The sequence below is a fragment of the Oryzias melastigma genome, linkage group LG15 (genome assembly GCF_002922805.2).
Source record: "Oryzias melastigma strain HK-1 linkage group LG15, ASM292280v2, whole genome shotgun sequence".
NCBI lineage: Eukaryota > Metazoa > Chordata > Actinopteri > Beloniformes > Adrianichthyidae > Oryzias > Oryzias melastigma.
The window spans coordinates 11,979,767-12,001,938 of NC_050526.1; the positions used below are offsets into that span (position 1 = coordinate 11,979,767).

At 41.2% G+C, this 22,172-nt stretch overlaps 1 protein-coding gene across 1 annotated transcript in view; it reads left to right on the top strand.

Annotated features, from left to right (window-relative positions):
* The window catches only part of thada (THADA armadillo repeat containing), a 129,669-nt gene that overhangs the window by 80,502 nt on the left and 26,995 nt on the right, over nucleotides 1-22,172 (top strand). The window contains exons 30-32 of the mRNA XM_024296872.2: nucleotides 2,591-2,673; nucleotides 17,058-17,425; nucleotides 21,113-21,237. Coding sequence (XP_024152640.1) covers nucleotides 2,591-2,673; nucleotides 17,058-17,425; nucleotides 21,113-21,237 — 576 coding nt within the window. The remainder of the gene's footprint in view (nucleotides 1-2,590; nucleotides 2,674-17,057; nucleotides 17,426-21,112; nucleotides 21,238-22,172) is intronic.

Genomic DNA, 22,172 nt, shown 5'->3' on the forward strand with positions numbered 1-22,172 from the left:
TGTGCATTTACTCTGGTGTGGAGTTTGTTTTCTTTAATGATTCAGCTCTTTTGAGGAAACTGGTCCACCTTAAAACGAGGGTCTCAAATGCAGAGAATTCAAAGAAATGAATGTAAGAATTTAGCACAGGGTGCAGTGAAATTACTATTGTTTTTATTGATTTTTTAACTCATATATATCTAAAGCGTATAAATTGTTCACAAATATTTTATTGACAAAATATCTGACTGGGAAATGATCTTCAATTAAAAGTTCAGGTCTATTTGTCCCGTATGAGCGCAATAGATATTCTTTGCATTTGACCCATTTCCTGAGGGAGCAGTGAGCTATATCCAGCTGCCCTCAGAAAATATTTGGTGGTCCAACCACTGATGCTGAGTCTTAGGAAGGGAATCATGGGGTTCTTGGTGTGACCCAATCGTGGATGATAGATCTTTAATGTCTTCATTTTCCTCCTCTGAGCTGGTATCTTTCTCAAAACTGTGTGGCTGGATAGCACTGATATTGCTCTTTTTTTTTTTTTTTTACTTTTTGCTACTCTAATGTTAGTTTAAGCTTGTGAGATGCTATAAAATATCAGGAGAGAGTGTAAACAAAGGGATGCTTGGATTAGCTAGGCTAGCTTATGCGCCCTACAGTCCCTCTGCAACTCGGAGGCAAATTTCTAATGACCTGGTAATGTCTGTGGACAGTTTGTACTGGACCACAGAGAAACATGACCTTCTTTTTGTTACATTTACTTTAAAATATGATACTGAAGGAAGTTTTATTTTGGAAAACTACTGGATTCTCTCCACCACAAGCGACTCATTTCTGACGCATGTGAAGTCACTCATTCAAATGCCGAAAATCCATCCGAACTTTCTTAAACCATCTGCTCCGACCGCTAAATTGAAACCTACAAGCTAGCGAAGTTTTTTTTTTTAAAACAAACATTTTTGGAAGTTTCTTTTGGCAGAAATCTGCATTTAACAGACAAAAACCTGGAGTCTTTTCTCCAAATATGGATTTATAGGGACTATTATTCCCATAGACCAAAATAATAACACGTGATATTTAGTAACCGGCTGTCTAATGTTACTAAAAGGCTGCTACAGTCATGCAAAAAAATTCCCACATATTTGGATTCATACACATTTAATATAAATTTGAACATCACTGAGTGATCCAAGTGATGTAAAAAAAGCATAGTTAAAACTTAGTAACACTTTAGATGAGATGCTCCAAAGCACTCAATATAATGACAGTTATTACATTTGTTAAGCTTGTAAGCAGTTTATTAATATTTCCTTCGTAGACAAAAGTCTCACTTTATATGTTAATGAATCTTACTATGTTAATAAACCTTATTCGACTAATTGTGCTGATAAATGTCTTACTAACATACTATAAACACACTCATGATGTTTGTTAATGTGTTAATAAAGCTTCTTACGTAATCTTACTTTAAAGTGTAAAAAACTTTCTTTGAAATGTAATTTCTAAAGAATGTAACTTCTCCTTTAGTTTAAGTTTAGAAACTTAAGACACATTTAAGGGGGAGATGCCACAAAATATAGTCTCAGTGACGAGATTTCTATCAAAAGAGTAAAATTAGGAGGCAGGAGGTCCAAACTTTGACCTCCATTAAAATATGAATTTTATTTTAGATCCTTTTTTTAAATAGTAGAATAATATTTATTTTTATTAAACCACTTTCTTTTTTTATAATTTTTTCAAAATAAGATTGTGAACATTTTTAAGACGGAGCGGATCATTTCACGAGGGTTTCCTATTTCCTTCACAACTATAATAAAGTTCAGAAGTTTGATTCGTACTTATGATTCTATTTAGAAAATACCAGCTTTAGTGACCTTTTGTGTGTGCTTATTTCTTGTGTGATTCTGTAGCTTCCACTTTGACAGTTGTGTTTAAGAAAAAATCTAAATCACATTTTAATGATTCTTACACAAAATTTGGTGTACAAACAAAGTTGGCTGCAAATATTCTGCAGGCGATGAATATGACACAATTACATATTGTGTCCAGATTTTTAAAAATGTGTACCCTGGCACAGTTAGCCTTCACACCAGATCCATGCTGCACCAAGACCCCTCTGATTTGTCCTGGCCCGCCTTAGTCTGCACACAGTTCACTCACTTTGACATGGTCCAGATTTCTCGGTGTGAGTCTTAATAAAAGACTTCTGATCAGCTGTCTTGTGCCTCCAGTTAGGAATATCCATTTATCACACACAGACGTCATTGTCGGCTGCACTAGAAGGCTGCTCTTCCAATGGATTCATTGAATGTGGAGTAACCTGATTCAGTTGTTTACCATGAGACATGAGCCTGTTTCTGAAGAAAACCCTAAGCTGTGATCTTAATAGAAAACAGATGATCGATGACTGGAGGCTGCAGTCTTATCTGTCTACATCAGTAAGTGGGTTTGGGACATTTAAGCAGCCTTCTCCTCTATAAAAGACATCCTTCACTGCATAAAGTTCAAGAGTGCTTTTCCCAACCCACTCTAGAACTGGCTGAGGTTTGGCTGATTGTCATCAGTTTTAGGGATCACATCCAAGATAAGGGCATGTTTTTTTCTCTTTCAGGCAGAATGGCTGTTTGGTGACCAGAGGGGCCTTTTTGAATGTGGTGTTGTGTCTATGCGGGCAGAAGATCAACCTTCTGCAAGGTGAGCCAATCACTGGTTTCCTCCTATTTCCTCTTATGGCCACTGAAGGATCAGCTCCACTTTTGGTCCCGTCAAGTTGGTTTTGTTGTAATAAGACTTTGCTGTTTACCGGTAGTTTAACACAGCACACACATTTGTTCATCTGAAAGTCCAAAAAACTCCTGCAAAGCTAATATCTACAAACAGTGTTTACTATTTGACTCAAGACATCTTGTTTGAGTTTTTTGAAAGTCCTCTCTTTGAAAAAAGTAAATAGATATTCAGTTTAATTTTATTTGTATAGCCCAATATCACAAAAACAATTGTATCATTGGGATTCATGTCGGTAATTGTACAAAGCACAAGGTCGGTGCTAAAATATAAACAATAGCTGATTGCTAAACTAAACTAAACGAGTTATCCCTGCCCTTAGACCCTCCTTGATAAGGAAAAACTCCTAAAAAAACAGATTCCAGGAAAAAAAAGAAGAAATCTCATGGAAGTCCACAGGAACAGTATTCATCCAGATAGGACTGGGGGATGGGTGAAGGCGAGGTCCACAGCCACGACGAGCCGGAGGTGAGGTCCACGGCCAAGAACAGGAGCACAGAAGATCCACCAGAAATTGTCTCCCACTTCAGAAAGGGGAGTGGAAAAGAGGAACAACACAGTCACATAACAGAAGCATAGATAGCTACATTAAAAAATATATATATAAAATCGAGGAGAAGAGAAGTAAATGAGAATAGAGAACACCATACATTCTCCCAGCTTCAAACCAGTGTTAATTTTGTCAGAGCATTTTAATTTAGTTTTAGTCATAGTCTTTTGAATAAAATTAGATTTAGTTTTATCGCAATTTAGTCATATTGATTCTTTTAGTTTTAGTCAAATTTTAGCCAACTAAATTACAGTAGATATTTAGTCAACAAAATATAGATTAAAAGTAAAGCATTTTTATTTAATTTAGTTAGTATGAACATATGAAAAACACACAAGGATTTTGCTAATTTGTGGGGGAAAAAAACATTTTATTTCTGTTTGCATGTCATTTGCTATTTGAGAAACTTTTGAGAAACTGAGTCTTTCAATGCCAGGACACCTGTGATCATGTAATACGTGCTTGATCAGCATGTGTGGTGTACTGTAATACCACCACCAGCCAATAGAGGGCATTGTTGTCATCTAAGACGTGATGGAGTAGAAGATTAAACCAGTAGCTGTTTGTTGATCTAAATAAGCAGCGGAGCTGCGAGCGCTCGGAAATACACAACAACATCGGTTTATAACTTTACAAATGTCATGCTAAAACCAAACCGTAAACCTCTGCGCTTCAGAGCACGTCCACATGAAGAAAAGCGCTTCTCCGCCGTGCAGCACCGGCGCTATTTAGCTTGGCGAGGGTAACCCCTTAAAAATAATTTTAGATAATCCTACCCTTTAAAATGTCACAACAGTTAGAAGGGTAGAGGGAGAATTCAGATTCAGTCCAATATATTATAAATAATAGTGTTTGACTCTTTACCGTTGCATGGATTTCAGGGTGGATAGTCTGCAATCGCCGCTTCAGGTTTTCTTGTGTTTTTGCCTGTGATGATCGCTTCACACAAGGTCCTGTTGAGGGTGGCGTTAAATATAAAATTTGTCCCTTTATGTACTCTTCTTTTTCTACCTGAAGTAGACATTTTGTACCTAAATCACAGACACAATTCTTTGAAATAGCGTCTTCCCGGGCGGGCTGCAGGACTTAGTGTTCTGATTGGATCGCGTTGCATTTGCTCCCGCCCCAGTCGTTATGATTGGACGTCGTCTTTGAAGAGCATTTTTATTTTGTTTTTATTCACAGACGAAAATGTCAATCGCTTTAGTTAAAGTTTTCGTGTCTGAGCGGGGCATTTAGTTTAGTTTTTGTTTCGTTTTCGTTGGGTGAAAAATGTTGTTGACGAAGACGATGACGAAAATGTTTCATCAACGAACTTAACACTGCTTCAAACTTCAAGCAGCCTACTAGCAACTCATTGTTATTTAATTTATATTCAAACATGTTAATAGTAAGATGCAAGCAGTATGGAACATATAACAGATGGTCAATAAAAATGTAAATTTTTTAACAGGGCCTGCTTTACTAAACCAACTTCCCTCTGCTGAGTTCCTCGGTGAAGTACTTGTAATGGTTGTAATGAAAATTCGAAAAGTCGCATATGAAGCAAAATAAAAATGATTTAAAAAGTTAATAACATTGATATAACTGACAAAAAAATATTAGCAATAAAGTAAAAAATGTGAAACCTATTCAGTAACATCTAAAAAAATCTAGACATTTTTTCGCAGTCAGTAAGGAACCAGTATGTGCAATTTGCAAACAACCAGATTATGACGTAAGGCCATCGTACAACAACATTACCCATTCATCATCAACACATGTGACTTACATTATCCTTAAAAATACTTCACAATACACTTACCACGACGATGGTACGTTCCATTTTCATGACGTCTCGTAAGGTGGCCAAAGAAGCCTCAAGGGAACTGCAAGACACTCCTGCGCTCCAATACAATATAGTCACACCTCACTGCGACCCTCCATAGGTTCGGACAACCCAAAAACCTGTAGCACCTGTACTGGTCAACCCCAGTAGAGATGCTTGTGACTTAGGCATTTGCCTGGGACTCTTAAGTTAATGCCACAATCACTGTGGGCATTCATTCTATTTGTTCATCCAAGTTCAGTCCCTACCATTTCTGGCACAGTTTGGCCTTAAAACGAAGCTGAACAGCAGGTATCTCAGACTGCTTAGCTGCTCCAACAATTAGATCAATTTTGACAGCTGTAGTCTGTATGCGTCCCTCAAACCTGCTAAAATATTGAATTAGTGCCATTTTCCGTGTAATCAAATTCAAGGAAGTACAAATGTTTTTTGTCTCTAAAAACTTTGTCTTTCTTAGCTTGGACTTACAACAGGAAGCACCAAGTTATTTTTATTTTTAATTTATGTCTACTGCAAATTTATCAGGCCTTTTTCTGTTTAGAGTTAATGGTTCCTGAATGTTTCATCCAACTAGAAAGCACATCAATGTGTGTACTTGTTCATCCAACAAGAAGGGGTGTTCCTTACTCCATGCAGACAATACCAGGCATTCTTTACTTTTGCTAGATAGCACAACACACGGGGAGGGGTTGGCCTGCAGCATCCATGTGGCAGGATATTTCAACAGGGACCAAGTTATACCACATGGCTAAAACCCCGCCCACTCAGTCAGCAGATCCCATTATTGCTATGGTTGTATTACCTTTATAATTGTGTTTTTGGGGCATTTACCAAAATGTGTTAGTAGAGTATTAATGATTAACTTAGTGTTATTTTCTTTCAGATTTATGTATTTTTTCTGATTATGTTAGTCAACAATAATCCATGCAAAGTGATCTTGTTTTTACTCAGAAAAACAAACAAACCTCTATTGTGCTCTTAGCTGAAGAAAAATAAAAAGTTTCTAATTATGTCCCGCAGCAGTCACTGACTTCAAAAACCATATTTTTACAGATGGAACTTTTCTGAGCCTTTGAGCAAAAATTTGACCCTCGCTACTAGTTTGAAAACACACCAAAATCTGCACACACCTAGTACCTGGCGAGAGAGGACAGTGAACGACCCCTCCCTCCCAAGACAATGACGTCATGACGAGTGAAATCGTCGAGTAAAAATTGTTTATGGAGCTGAAAAAAAAGTATTTTAAAAAGTTTACTGTTTCTTCTAAAACTCACCCCGATCTGTTTGGTATCTCCAGACACCAAGACAAAAAATTGTTCTTATGGAGATAAAACTAATAGAAAAGACACATTTTTGACAAGAGTGGTTTTGTGAAGTGGCTAGGATGAGGGTCAGCACCGCTAAGTCTGAGTGCTCCTGCCTCAGGTGGAGAAGTATCTAGGGGTCTTGTTCACGACTGAGGGAAGATCTGAGCGTGAGATCGACAGATGCATAGGCTGAAGTGGTCGCTGTACCGGACCGTTGTGGTGAAAAGAGAGCGGAGCCATCTTTGTTTCAGTACTCATCTATAGTCATGAGCTCTGTGTTGTGACCAAAAGAATGAGATCCCGACTACAAGCGGCTGAAATTAGTTTCCTCTGGAGAGTAGCTGGACGCTTTCTTAGAGATAGGGCGAGAAGCTTGGTCATCCGGAGAGAACTCTGAGCCTGTTCTGGTGGCTCGGGCATTTGGTCCTGATGCCTACTGGATGCCTTCCTAAGGAGGTGTTCCAGACATGTCCTACTGGGCGGAGGCCCCGGGGACCCAGGACATGCTGGAAAGACCACGTCTCTTGACTGACCTGGGAACACTTTAGGATCCCCCCAGAGGAGCTGGAGAAAGTGGCCGGGGAGAGGAAAGTCTCGACCCGATCCCAGATCAGTGGAGGATGGACGGATTTGTGGACGGACGAACAGATACGTGAACAATGGCATGAATGCAAATCAGTGTAATCTTTTCTACAGGTTGATATAAAACTTTGTGATTCTATTGGGTTGAAAGGAAATCGACCCAGATGGTTCTTTAAGAGTTGAAGGTTACAGACTCCTGGTCTAGACACTAATGGAATAAACCACATGTGTCAAAGTCAAGGCCCAGGGGCTGGATCCGGCCCGCTGGGTTTATATCCGGCTCACCAAATCATTTTATATAGTTGTTATTAATGTCCCGATGTTATCTTGTCCTGGTAACATATAACAACATATTCTCACTCCCAGCTGGTTACATATTGACGCATGCTTAAAGACCTTCAAAAATTTACGTTTTGAGTGACCCCAACTCATCCTTTTTTTGACGTCCAATTAAATCGAGGCTCCCCAACCTCCAGGCCGAAAACCGGTGCCGGTCTAGTACTGGGACATGGACCACACCCATGTCCTAACCCTAACCTTAACCAGGTACCAGACAGTCAGTATTGGACGTAGATCAGTACTGTTCCGGACGTGGTACCAGACGTGGACCAGCTAGGGTTAGAAGTTTGGTCGGTTTTAAAGTTTTAAATTTTTCGTTTTAGCGTTTTCAATAAATGTTCTTCCTGTTCGGCCTGTGAAGTTAGGTGTGTTTTGGATTTTGGCCCCCTGTGCGATTGAGTTTGACACCCCTGGCATAAACTGATTATTTTACTCTATAGTTCAGACCAGTTGATTGTAGTGTTTTGTCTTAATATTGTGTAAGAAAAGTGCATTGTCATGCTGACTTCATAATCTTTTTCACTGTTGTCCGCTTTTGAACATTGCTTCCCGTTGGTTCTGGTGGCTGTCGTCCAAACTGCCAACTCCTCTTGTGGCGCAGTTGCCGGGTAGCAACTGCTCTTCGACTTTCACTCTGGAGCCTTTTCCATCGGAGCAGACGGCCCCGTCCGTGCGCTGCTGCACTTTCTGTTTAGATTTATTGTTGACAGAAGTTGGCTTTTGGTCTCTGGCGGTTCAAAGGGACCACCTCCCCCCTCGGCGGGGGGGGAGTGTGAGTGTGTGTGCAGATCTTCAGGGGTCTCTGTGGTGATGGTATGTGAAACCAAAGGCGGCCGTATCGTCTGACAGATGGCGGGATTGTGCCTCTGACCCAGTTTATGGAGGAGTGCTGTTTGGAGAAGAAGGCGGGCCCTCGTGTTTTTGGCTGGCCATGTGCTGCACACATGGCTGTCCTGACAGTGGAATTATTTAGGAATTCTCCAAGCAAGCATGTAGATGGAGGGCCTGGCCTGGCGCTGCTCCTTACATAACAAAGTATGCACCCTCTGGCTGGCAGCTCTCTCATGCCTCTATTATTATCATAAGTCTGTCTTGAGCCTCATCAGTTGGAGGCTCTGTGGTGCTTTCTCTTTCCTTTAATAATCATTTCATCTCTCTGAGTTCCTCGTCTTTTGTATATGTTTGTTTTGCTCAGACAAATCAAGTGAAAAAGTCACAGGTTTGTAAAGTTCCCATTAAAAAAACGGCAGGATCCCAGGAGTGCCTGCCACTAAGGTGGAGGAAGAGAACAATCCTCTGTTTCAGAATTTTCTTTTTTTCTTTCTAACTGGCACCCTACAGTAAGTAGGAACATTGCTTTCAGCAGCCAGCTCCTCCGGGCTGAACACTGGTCTTTGTGCGCTGCCCCGGCACTTTGATCCTCACAGACTCAATTAAAAAAAACTCCCTCCGTCCATTTCTCCACCTCTTTCCAGCCACACTAAGCTAAAAAGCTTGGTTTGAAAGAGGAAGAGAGCGGGGGGAAAATAATCCCACAAAAGTGCAAGCAAGTTTGCTGGATTTGAACGTCTTTCTCTGAATGTGCCAGTAGATGATGATGGAGCCAGCTGAAGTGTATTTTGTTATGGGGAAACAGAGCGTGCTTGTTCTGGAGCTTCGATCTCTGGAGTCGATGTCTTTTAGAATGTTTCCAATAGAATTTTTAAGCAGAGTGTTGATTATATTGGGACGGAGCTGATTGTGGTAGTAAGGAATTCTTCTGATGACCTTCAGGGCGGCGCAAATAACGGTCCAACTTCAGATTTCTTTACTGCTTAAATTAGCTAATTCTGACTATTTTTTAATGGATCATAGTGGAAAATGTAGTAAAAATGTAGTTTACTGTAGAATGGTACCATACTGGTGGTTGCATAGTTTCCAGTAGACACCCTAAATCCCAAAATTTGGTAAAGGTCAAGCAATTTTACTGTACATATTTCCATGAGTTTTCAAGATTCATGTAATAAAAACTATCAAGTATGATATGTCCTTGACCAATTGTATTAAGTTTTTCAATGGAATAGTTGGTAGATATCAAAGTCATGTTAGTCTAAGAAACTCACAAAAAAATGTATCTTTACATAAATTCACTATTCTGTGTTTTCCTTACAGAGGAAACACCAGGCACGAAGTCTTACTACAGTTTCAGCAGATGTAAAACTGTTGTGTGGTGGAGGAAAGCTCAGCCTTTTAATGCCACTTAAATGGGTTAAAAGTGTCAGGGAGTGTTAAAGAATGTCATATCATTACAGCTTCAGTAGTAAACTGAAGACTAAAGCAGAGCAAACAGGCAAAAATAAATCATGCAGTTCCAAATTCTGCTCACAAGGGGTCAGTATTACCCGACTGAGTTGAGGGAAACAAACACAAAGAAGAAAATGGACCAAACCCTAAAACCTCTTGAGTCTCTGAAAGTAACAGACGACTTTAGACATTTTCAAGCTTTTTATGTTTTCCATTCGTTTTTGTGTCTTTGTTAATGGACTTCTGTGTCAGTCACAGTTCATCCTTAGCAAACACCATGTAGACACCCTAGTCAGGTCAATGATCCACTTTGTAGTTGTGTCATCTCACTTTTGGCTATGTTTATTAGATACTCAGGTGAAAAGGGGGCTGAGCTTTCAACTGTTTCTGGTTACTGGTAGCAAGTTGGGTTAACTGGTAGAGGGAAAGGGTCCATCATCAGAAGGTTCTGTAACTTCCACATCCGGTAGAGACTTAAACCGGTATCAAGGGAAGCTTGAGACATTGAGTCTTGGCAAGTTTTTCACCTCCATTGTCAGTGCAGTCGTTCAGTTGTAATTGTAAGGTCTCTGATGGTTGTTGGAGCTGAAATCCACCTGCACAGGTGTGTGCCAGAAAAAAAAGATGCTATAAAGCTGAAGAATGAGATCTATTGGAATTCCTCCAAAGCACCTGGCAAGTTTTGACATAGCAGCATCAAGTGCTGGCAGTTTCTGTCAGGGATGGTGGTGGAGGACCCAAATGTAGGAAACAAGACTTGGTGGCGGAAACTTGAACATTTACTAAATAAACTTAAACATGACAAAAACCATGGGAGACCAAACCAGTGACGTAACAGGACAGAACAGATGACCTGACACTGAGGATGGTCACTGCTCGTCCCCTTGGCTGTTTCCTGTTCTGGTGGAGGGTTGCCGAGACTGCTCCCCTTCATGTGTCCTGTGCCTGAGGAGAGTTGTTGGGACCACTCCTCTTCACGTCTGTACCTGAGGAGAGGTTCCAATACCCCTCACATCCGTTTGGGTGCTGGAGCTCTGTTTTCTGGACTTGTGTTTTGCCCATTAGGGTCCTATCCCCATGGGTGTTTTTGGGCATCTGGGATCTGCTCTTTTGAGTTGGGGTGATGTTGGGGTTCATGATTCAAGGGTTAGATTTTGTCATGTTTTTGTCCTTATTCTGTTTTCCCTGTCAGTCTTATCATGTTCAGGTTAAATCATTCACAGCTGTCTTCATTTAGTTGATCAACCTCGGTGTATTAAGTTTTCAATTCCTCAGGGTCAAGTAATTTGCTCTGCTCTGTTCTGTCACCAGTTTTATTTCTCCATCGGTTTTTTGGTCATGCTTCAGTTAATTACATATTTTAAGTTTCTGCCACCAAGCCTGGTCTCCATCACCTCTTCATGATAGTCTCAGAGGACAAAATTAGGGTCTTGGGGGAATTTGAGGAGGGTCGAGTGACAAACTTTATGCTACCCTCAAAAAAAATCTGGCAAAGTTGGCACCTCGTGGGGGGGCAGTTGCTCTGTCAATACTGTCTTTAAATTACAAGTTGTTGACCTGAAATTAGGATGTTTTCAAGGAGAGTTGTCAAGGATGTTGTCACTGCGTGCTAAACTTTTATTTTTTCAATGATTTTTGATAGTCACTGGTATCCATGACAAACATGAAATCCTGTCCACCTTCATCTACATTTGTTATGCAATGGATATCATGTCAATGTAAGGCTTGGGTCATCTGGACCCCATATGATAGCACAAGGGCTATTAAGGTTCTTCTTAATCCTGGCAACTAGCCTTCTGATGATGAAGCAAAGGCTGGAGACACAGAGGTGGGTCCGTCTATCACCTCAGCTGAAGTCATAGAGGTAATCAGAAAACACCTTGGTGGCAAAGCATCTTCGGGAGTGATGAGGTCCGTCCTGATTATCTCAAGTCTTGGGCAGTTGTGGTGTAAGGGTCTGACTTGGGTGACACGCCTTTGCGAGTCGGGAACAGTGCCGCTGGACTGGCAGACAAGTGTGGTGGTCCCTCTTTTCAAGAAGGCGGACTGAATATAAAAGTATTGCAAATATTATATGAACATGATAGAAGTTGTCGTACAGCAGAGCCTGAACTTGAAATGGTTTCTGATCAAAGTAACCATCAAATAATGACGACAAAACTTCCACTAAGTCAGATTACCCATGCGGCTGTTTACACTGCATCCTTCTGTGTAGTCATGGGGGGATTGGCTGTTCATATATGAAAGCAGAGCATAATTCAAGTCCATGGACTGCCTGCAGGAAAGACTTTGAGTATTTGTTGAGCAAACTGTAAAGCTCTGTCACATGGATGGCATTTGTTTTTCTTCTTTTGGAAGCTGATGGGAAATCCAGCTGCGTGTTTGCGTGTGAGAGCACGTGCTTTCCCCGCTCCTAGCTCCACACAGTAAAGTGTCTCAGCTTTTATTGGGTCGAGAGCCGCGCTAATAAAGGCGCAGCACGCGTCCTTTCGGTTTTTGCGGCGCAGCTTTTAATTTATTTTACTTCATGCTCGCACATACTTTCATATGTGTTTGAGCCTGGCAGAACAGGCTGCATCTGTCTGTTTCCCAGGGCACACGTTTGAAAATGAGCCTCTGTGTGGTGCTTGTGAAGGAGTTTGTGTGGCAGGGTGCTGACCCGCTGCCCTCCATCCAAACTCAGCTGGCAATGGCTGCCATCCTCCCAAAAACCACAAAAAAGTGTCTCAGGTTTATTCAGTCCAGATGTTGCGGCTACATGCAGTTTAAATATTTGACCTTCGCTGGATAAGCCACCTCTGCACAGGAAAGACGGCCTCACTCACAGCTGACAAACTCAGTTGGGAGGTGTGTTGCATTGTGGGAAATGTTTGTTTTTTGTCATTTTCTTGGAGTTGCAAAGTTTAGACTGCATGGCTGCAGATGTCTTTTCTTCATTTGGGCGTGTGCTCAGGAATATTAATGCCACCAGGTTATGGCAGACTCCTTCAGTTCCTAAGTTTCATGCAGAAGTGAAGGGGAAGTCAGCAGAACCGCAGACCATGATAGATGTTTGACTCCACTGTATTCTTTGTGTTCTTAAGTCTTCTGGGTCCAGAAAGGGAGTGTAACAGTTTGGGTGTTCCTGCTCAGCAGAGCTGTGATGGTCTGCAGTTTTCTCATTAATCTTTCGTCTCTTTGTGAAGCTTAACCGTCTTGTTTTTCCTCGCGGCTGACACACACACAGTTACTGAAGAAGTATTGGTTATTGGGGATGTCTAGGTCCAGTGATGTGCCAAATAGTATTCAAACCTATGATGCTACATTCCCACCAGACATGTGGCATGTGTGTTTCTACTGTTTACTAGTGCATGTCCACCATCTACAGTGGGAGTCTCAGTGTGACACGTCAAAGCTGTGCAAATCTCGTAGTATATCCAATATGAATCTAATATAAACATGCCTATGATAGCAAAGGGGTTTCAAGAAACACCATCCATACATCACTATCAAATCTAAGTCCCTGATTGGTCAAAGTTTTATCTGGTTTAACTTGTAACACATGTTAAATGACTTGGCTTTTTTTTCCGTATAGCCCAAAAACAGTAATAAAAATTAGCTTAGCAATCTGTGAATACAACACAGAAACACACAACGCACCAATAGTCGTGTTTCCATTAACTCTGAAATTTCGAAAAACTGAATTTCGATATTAAATTATCCTAATGGAAACACCACAATTTCGAAAAAACTCGCCTTTTTCGAAATAAAGTTTTTGCGCTTAGAGGAGGTGGTATTTGGGCCGTATCGAAACAGTAGTTTTTCGAAAAACTGTAATGGAAACACTTTTTTCGAAACAAACGAGTCACGTGACCATTAACCGGATATGGCGTTTCGGACAGGAAGCAGGAAAAGCTGGTCAAATGCGCTTTTTCACAGCAACTGGCTGCCTTGAGCACCGCACAGCTCATCAAAAGTTGAGCGTGTCATGCGAAAATGCTGAATCCACAGCTCTTCGGTGAATTCTTCAACCACGATTCCCCAAAACTGTTTGACTCTACGTCGCTCCCACGTTTAAGGAGCCTGCCACTCCAAGGCTCGGATCAGACGTAGACGTCTTCTCTGATGGGAAGGATGAGAGCTAGCTCCGTGGCAGAAATGTGAATGAATCTACTGCACATGAAAATAGTGTTTATATCCGTCGTCATGTTTTTTTAATGACTTATCGCGGGAATTACTTCGAGTTTTTCGCATAATCATGGGTTAATGGAAACGCTGTTTTTTCGAAACATTGTTTTATCGAAATTCTAGAAATTTCGAAAAAGTTTTGCGCAAAAGTGTAATGGAAACGCAGCTACTAAGAGTGTTTACACAGAATTTTCATTGGAAGTGGTCACTTGAATGCATGTTGTGTGAACGTAGCGTGCAGGTTTGGATTGTGGGAACATTAATAACCAACTGTTTATAGTGCTTAGGGTGTTCCTATGTAACCTTTAACCTCCGTCCAAAGACTTGAACCAGAGTCCCTGATTGGTCAAAGTTTTATCTGGTTTATCTCACAACACATGTTAAATGACAGCATTATTTTTTTATTAGAGCCCAAAAATGGTGTTGAAAATGTGCCTGACTGCGAGAATTTTGAACGCAGAAGCCTAAAACCCACATATACATGCGTTTGCATAGACTTTTCATTGAAAGTGGTCACATGAACGCATCTTGCTGAGGACAGTGTGAACGTAGCTTGAATCTTTATGCCATGGTCTGGTGAATTCTGGATTCTGATTGGCTGCAAGGTGTCCAATAAAAATTAATAATGGACACCTAAAAAAAGAGTTCCTGTCATATAGCCCCAATGTTCTAAATCTTTGTGCCTGCCCAAACTCTAGTTGGTAACTGGAACAACAGAAACTTAGACGATTAGTTTATAATAATTTTCTTCTTAATTATTGAAGAAAAAAATGTTTGCTTGTTAATACATCTGTATCAAGATTTATGTAAAGTATGGATGTAATGATTATTCGTGAATCGTTAAAAAAAAAAAAACGATTCAACTCGTCAGCATATTCATCGATGCAGAAATTAAAAAAACTGATTTGTCTCTGTCTGTGCCCAAATTTAGAAATGCAGAGGTGATGACATTTCTTCATGCAGGCACGCCAGTGTGTGTGCCTCGCAGACTGGCGGCCTGCTCTTTATCTGCGCCCCCCCTTGTGGGAAATTCCCGCAGCTCCTTTGGATTTAAAAGTTTCACATTATTCAGTCCCTTCGGGGTTTTGCGATGTTGCGATAGCAACTATTAACACAAATTCAAGTAAAACGATTTGTTCTTCACCCTGCAACTTAACATTTTGATTGCAACTTTACTGCCACTTTGACCAATCTTTTGGCAACAGTCATGGGTGACGATGCAGCTTTGCGATTGTTTCCCTTCTGACTTCTTCCCAGGAGCCATGCTCTTTTTTATTAACTCTCTTTAGCCCTCTGTTTTTGTTTTCTCTGAACGCTGCTCATGAACGGTCATTTGCACTGAGCGCGGGCGAGTGTGCGCCCAGCGGCTGGGGGTTGATTGCGCTGACTGTGCTGAGCGTCCGTCACATGGAGCACAACATGAACCGAGTATGAAAGGATTTGTGATCATTTCAGGATCATGTTTAATTGTTTATTTGTGTTGAATCCTTTCTATTAGTAGGAAAACAGTTTGATGTAAGGGGCAAAAAGAAAACATACTTAGCCTTGAAATACCTTTAATTCATTGTGTTTAAAAAAAATCGTAAAAAAGTGAAATTGTGACTTAAAAACTGTGATAAGAGTTGATGGTGGATATTTCTTGTTTTAAAGCCATCTAGGAAACTATTTATGGACTTTGTTTCTTTGAAACAAACTTTAGCGTCACCATCTGGACGTGCTTTTTTTATTTAATCTTCTTAGTGCCATGCCCCCTGAACAGAATCTCTTCAGTTTTGCCACATTTACAAGAATCTTTGATTGTAGTCAGATCTTTGTATCCAATCTATAATCTATGACGGTTTAAATTGTAAGAGTTTTAACGAAAGAAAAGTGTGAAAATGTTCATGTCTTTCTGAGAAAAAAGTGTTTACTGAGGAGTTTAACAGCCTTAACATTTATAACCCTAATATACAGATTTCAACTAACAGTATTTTTTTTTAGAAAGAACCCTCCACAATAAACAAGAGAATATGGTTTACCATTTTCCTACTCTGGTTAGTCTACATACACCCCAGAGGGAGCTGTTACCTTTACCATGACAACATGTCACACTGTTTATCAGATCATCTGCTTCTTGAGAAAAACAATTTAAAAACTAAAAGTAACCGGATGAAAGTAGCAACAGTTGAATTAATATTTCTTTTGGAAGTGACCATGGTATAGGTAGGATAATGCTGGAAGAGACGTACGTTATCAGCGTTGGATGTTCTCACCTCCATATCATCCATTCATTTCTGATATCGGACAGCTTGGCTGGCATTGTTCCTTACCAAATTTATTGGAGTGGATTTTTACAAATCTGTTTTAAAACAGCAAAGACTATTTGTAAAGAGTGAACAGTATTAGAAGGAAATTAAACTTTGTTTTTTCGAAGAGGAAGTGCTCAGCTTTTCCTCTTTTTCACCACTCTGTTCTATTAAGCTGACGGATGTTCTTTCCTCCTCCCTCTCTAATGAGCACACATGGATTTTGTGTTCTGGGATCCGGGCTGGACTCAGAACTGCAGCGTCACAGTTGAACACATGAGCATGTGACAGGCTAATGTCAACATGCTGTTTCTACAACACACACAAACACACTTCCCTGAGCTGTACTGTTAAAGGCAGCTGCTTTCTTTTGACACGCTCCTGTTCCTCAGTCATCTTCTCCCTTTTACTCCCATTACTTTGCCCTTAACCCCCATTAGAACCGTTAAGCTATGCTGATTTGGTCTCCAACCCCCCTTTGAGGATCAGGTTCTGTAGTAACCGGGCTCATCTCCACAGTAACCCGGCCCAGCTGTGCTGGAATGCGGCGTTTCCCGCTCTTTTGTCGGTTCAGAGCAGCACAGGTGGAGCTCGTTGCAGGCTCACGCACACGGGCGTGCACGTGTGAGTGTTTCTTTGTGTCGGCCGCTGGCGTCGGGCGTGTGCTCCCAGGTGGCTGTGCTGGCACCGCTGTGGGCATTTCCAAACAGACACTGACGCAGCCTTTCCTATAAAAATCAAAATAGAAAAGAGCAGAAGACACTGCAGCGTTCAGAACGCTCTGTGGTTTGTCCAACTCATCCAAGTGAGGTTTAAGTGCATCCAAGAAAAGGAAACTAAAAGAAACCTCTATTAATAAGATAAATGAAAGCGATTGAAGGCTGTTGGGTTTAAAAAAAAGAGAAGTGAATTGCTTCATGATGCATATTAAAACATGATTCTCCCTTTCACAGATTCAGAGGTCAGCTCTCTCCGTCAGGAGGCCCTGTCGGTGCTGATGGCCTCAGAACTCTTCGCCTCTGATCCTCCGTGCGACGTTGTTGGACCCGGCAGCGTTCAGTACCTTCTCAGCCTGGCCCAGGTGGCGCTTAGTGCCAGCGTAGAGCTCCCTGACTTGTGGGACAGCTCTCATCTGGCTGCGCAGCTCCTGCAGCGTCTGCTGAGGTGCCCACAGTATGAGGTGAGGGAGCTGGCAGCGGAGAGCATCCTGAGAAGGCTTAAGGAGGAGGAGAAGGGGCGGCCTATGTGGCTTGATGAGACCACCCTGTCTAACCTGACCAGCCTGGCTCTTCATGAGCAGCACCCTCAGTGTCTGGCCAAGGTGAGACCACACATATGCACACAAAGACCTTACAGGAGCTACATTTGTTTTTTGTGTTTGTTGAAGAACTTCCGCTTGTTTTATGGGCGTGTGTCAGACATCCTTCTCTATCCATGGAGAGGTTTGCCTTCAGAGCCTGAGTGACACATCGATAACGTCCTTCCTCTCTGCTGCTCATGGGAGGTTATTACCTGATTTTTAAAGTTGGATTTTGACGATTTTAGTCAAAATTTAAACAAATATATAACTGTCTTTGACATGCCACAGAGGGCCAAAATCCAAAACACACCTTAGGTCGCAGGTTGAACAGGATAAACATTTATTGAACAACCTAAAACTACATTTTTAAAATTGTAAAACCATAACTTTATAACATAATTACGAACTAAATATATAGCATTACCTGTGATAATGCTAGTGTGAATGCTGTAAGCTGAATTTGGCCGCTGAAGATGTTAGTGCTGATAGATGAAGATGCTGAAATTTATTACTAAAAACACTGAAGCTGAAAACAAAAAAAAACAAAACAAAAAAAAAAAAACTTGAGTTAGTCAAAACAGCTAACATATAGCTGAAAAAAATAGCGAAATTTTAAAATAGCCTAAAAAACTGAAAAAAAAACTAAATTTGCCAAAACAGCTAGCAAATATTAATTCATTCATTCATTAATCTTCCTGGCCGCTTTGTCCCTTTTAGGGTTGCGGGGTGCCAGAGCCTAACCCGGGTACTGATGGGTGAAGGCGGGGTTCACCCTGGACAGGTCGTCAGTCTATCGCAGGGCCTCAATCATACACACATCCACTCTCACATTCACTCCTAGGGGCAATTTAGATTAACCAATTAACCTATGAAGCATGTTTTTGGACGGTGGGAGGAAGCCGGGGTCCCAGGGGAAAACCCACGCATGCACGGGGAGAACATGCAAACTCCACACAGAAAGGTCCCAGTTGGTGGTTCTGTTTCAGATCCCCAGCCGGGATTTGAACTGGGGCCTTCTTTCTTTGAGGCAAGAGCGCTGACCTCTGCGCCACCATGCAGCCCAGCTAGCCAATAAATAAAGAAAGAATGAAAGAAATACTCAGAATTGCAATTTTAAGCTTCATTTTCTTTGCACATGTCCTCCATCATCAGAAAAATACCACAAGAACATGTTAGAAACACCATTTTCATGGGAGTGGGACTTTGATGTGTCGGCTCAGTTAAGTGGAGCCAAGGATACCCTGACCTGTTACCATAGGGCCTTCCTTCCTGCACTGAAGCATTCTGGGAGAGATGCATGCCAAAGGCGGCCCTTTAAAGGAACATTTCAGGTTCTAAAGGAGCTTTTTACCTGAACAGATCAAAGCACTCTCCTTCCAGGAGAAGTTTGCTTCCACAAAAACAAAGCACTGTGGGAATTTTAGGGTTTGATTAGTTGAAGGAGCCGCACCCCCCTGACCCCGACTCTGAACCAATCGTTCTCTGACTTTACTCTGCTGCAGGTGAGGCTCTAACTAGTATTTCACATAACCTCACACATGGAACCCAAACAACCCTTTAACCTTCAGAAGGCCAATTAGTCTGACCTGATCAGCAGATTCTATCTGAAGGTTCAACTTCACTTTTAGGTTTGGGTTTCTGTAGAGCTCCGTGTGACCTTTAAAACGCTCACATGATGAAACAATCCAGCTGTTTTCCTTGCAATCAGCATGTAATTTATGACATTTTCTAATTTATTTTGCGCCAACCTTCACATTCTGTATTTACCCAGCATGCCGTTGTTTCCCTTGAAGAAACGGCGAGATCTGAGGCTGTAATGACCCAGTGAGCGGGGGAGTGTTACTCCTCTCGTGCAGGGTGGGCGTCGATGTTTATTTGCATGTAACAGCTATGGAGGCCTGCAGCCTGAGTCTGCATGTTTTCCTATGACTCTGTATATTTGAGAATGTGGGCAGCGGAGTGCGTCGCAGGACGGGAGCTCATTAAACCGGGCTGTAAAAGTCTGCAGCAGCAGAACTGGTCAGGCGGGCCGAGAATAGAGCAGGCAGTCAAACGCCAAACAGCCAGACGTGTGGATAAACAGTGAAGCGCAGGCGTGACGGCTGCTCCGCCCACTGCTGCGTTTTTCAGCTCATCTAGAGAAGAGGGATTGAGCATTGAGTCAGTTTGAAAAAAAAAATGTATTTATTTATTTATTTATATTTCCCAAAAATGTCTATTTGTATGGTCGAAAAATGTGCCAGAATTAGAGTCTTTTCTCCACCATTTTTTTTTGAACGAAATTGTGCTTTATTTTTTACTTCCTTAGTATTTACCAAATGCTTTCGTCCAGAGCGACCTGCATTTACAATGGTGGACGAAGTGATGTTTGGTGTTTCCCAAAGCTTATATTACCTGGGATTTGAACCTCTGACTGACATCCATCCATCTCCTGAACCCAATAAATCCTCTTCAGGTGCATGGGGTTGCTGGAGCCTATCCTAGTTACAGTTGAGTGATAAGTAATGAACACATGAAGCATGTTTTTGGAGTCTGGGAGGAAGCTGGAGAGCCTGGAAGGAAGAACATGCAAACTCCACCTTGAAAGATTCCAGCCAGGATTTGAACCAGGACCTCCTCGCTCCCCCAATAACTGAAAGAAACTCAAAAAAAAATCCTGCCCAGTTTCCTAAATGGCAACACTTGACTTCCTTTCTGACTGAAACCAAAGCACTTCAGTGTAAAACCACTAGGTGGCTGGTTACAAACAAGTCTTCTTTCATTTCCTTATAAACTAGTGATCCTGCAGCCTGATGCACCTGAACCACATGGGTTTTTCTGTCCCTCCAGTGTGGACTTGAAAGAAAAATGCTAATTATTTGAAAAAATCTATTTTTTCATTTATTTATTTTTTTATTTTTTTAGGTAATTAAGTTTTATAATTTATGTTTAAATTTTAAACATGTCAGATAACTGAGCAAAGTGATGGTAGACGGTTTAATCTGCAGTCAGATTGGTTTATTATTGAAACAAAATTAAAGCACTTATTCTGCTGAACAAAAGTAGTTGATGTTCACAAGTAAAGTTCTTAAAGTGAAGAACTTAGTTAACCTCAGAATGTGTTTTATTGGATTTCACACCAATGTTTTCATGTTTGTCTTTTTTTATTTGATACCGACTGTATTTTATTTTGAAAAGAACTTCCTAGGAATCTTTGTTTTCACTTCTGTGGTTTTAAGAATTTCCTCCACTATTTTAGTTATTTGAAGGTCTAATATACAGAAGATTATGCCTACTTACATTGAAGTGGTGATCATTTTAGTCCATTTGTCTGTTTTTAAAAGTTCCTGTTTCTCACTTTGAGTCATTTCAAAGCCTCCAGAGTCTGGCTCCATCTTTGTTTCAGGAGCTCAAACATCAGATGCACCAGGATTTAGTGTTGCTCAGCTCTCAGAACTAATAATCCAGGAGGGATTTCAACACGAGTTCACAACTAGAGTTGAAACAGTGGGTTTAAATAGTCTGTCCTTTTCTGGACTTGGATAGAGAGCAGAGTGTTACAGCATCTGTTCACATGCAGATGTCTGTGTGAGTAGGAGATGTGGAGGAAGGTAAAAAAACAACTGATGGCAACGTGCTGCTCTGCAGAGAGCATGTACTGACTGACCTATTCAGAGTGACGATGAGACAGAGATGTTCAGCTGCTCACATTCCTCCTCCTCCTCTCAGGTCCTGCAGGTGTTGAGCGTGTGGAGCTCCGGCAGAGAGCTCCGGTGGAGAGACGACGCAAAGACTCTGTCCCAGGATGAGGTCCTGCTGCACCTCCTCAACCTGACCCAGAGCTCCACTTTCAGGTGAGTCGAGCAGCACTCGAGTTTTAAACAGAAAAATGCACTTTTACTAGCAGGCTGCTGCTTTAAAAGATGCATGAAAGAAATTGTGAAGTGAGCTCATCTTTAAACCCATCAAATTACAGGTGTTTACAGGTGTCCCACTCCGATTAGCTTTTGATTTATTGTAAAAGTACGACGGAGTATTAGGGCCACCAAAAAAAAAAAAAAAGTAATATCACGACTTTTTTTCTCATAAATTTACGAGATTAAAAGTCGTAAATTTATGCGAAAAAAGTCGTAACTGCTAAATTACGAAGTCGTATATTTATGACTTTAAAAGTCATAGGCTATATTTACGAGATTTAAAGTCGTAAATTAATGAGAAAAAAACTCAAATGTGTCTGTTTATATCAGAGCCGTGCTCGAAGATGAAGATGTGGAGTATCTTGTGAAGATTTATTTCCAGATCGGTGCTTTAAAAACAAAGAAATTCTGAACCTTTTGGTGATTCAAAACGAAATTATTTCCTGGTTCGGGGTCGGTAGTGTGGAGTTTCATATGTAAATAAAGAGCTCAGAATAATGCATGTTTATTAGGTCCGTCACTTTATTTTGCCTTTAATTTCCCAGAAGCCCTTTCGCCCCCTTACGTCACATGACAACCGAAGGAGAATGTAAACAGAGATCCGGACGCCTCCTTCTCCAAATGAAACATCCCGTCTCAACACAAAACAACACTGAGAAATGACAGTTGTCTGTTACGTTAGCACAAGAACATGGAACATTCTGAAAACTAGTCCTCTTCAGACGGAAGCAGCACAGAGTTGGAGGAGATCTGGTCTGTCTCGGAGGACGAAATGACTGGAAGTGAACAGCTGCGCGGATATCGACGGCTTCATCAACGTAATCTGCAGAAATCCTGCAAGCCACCATCAACGAATAAAACATTAATAAGCT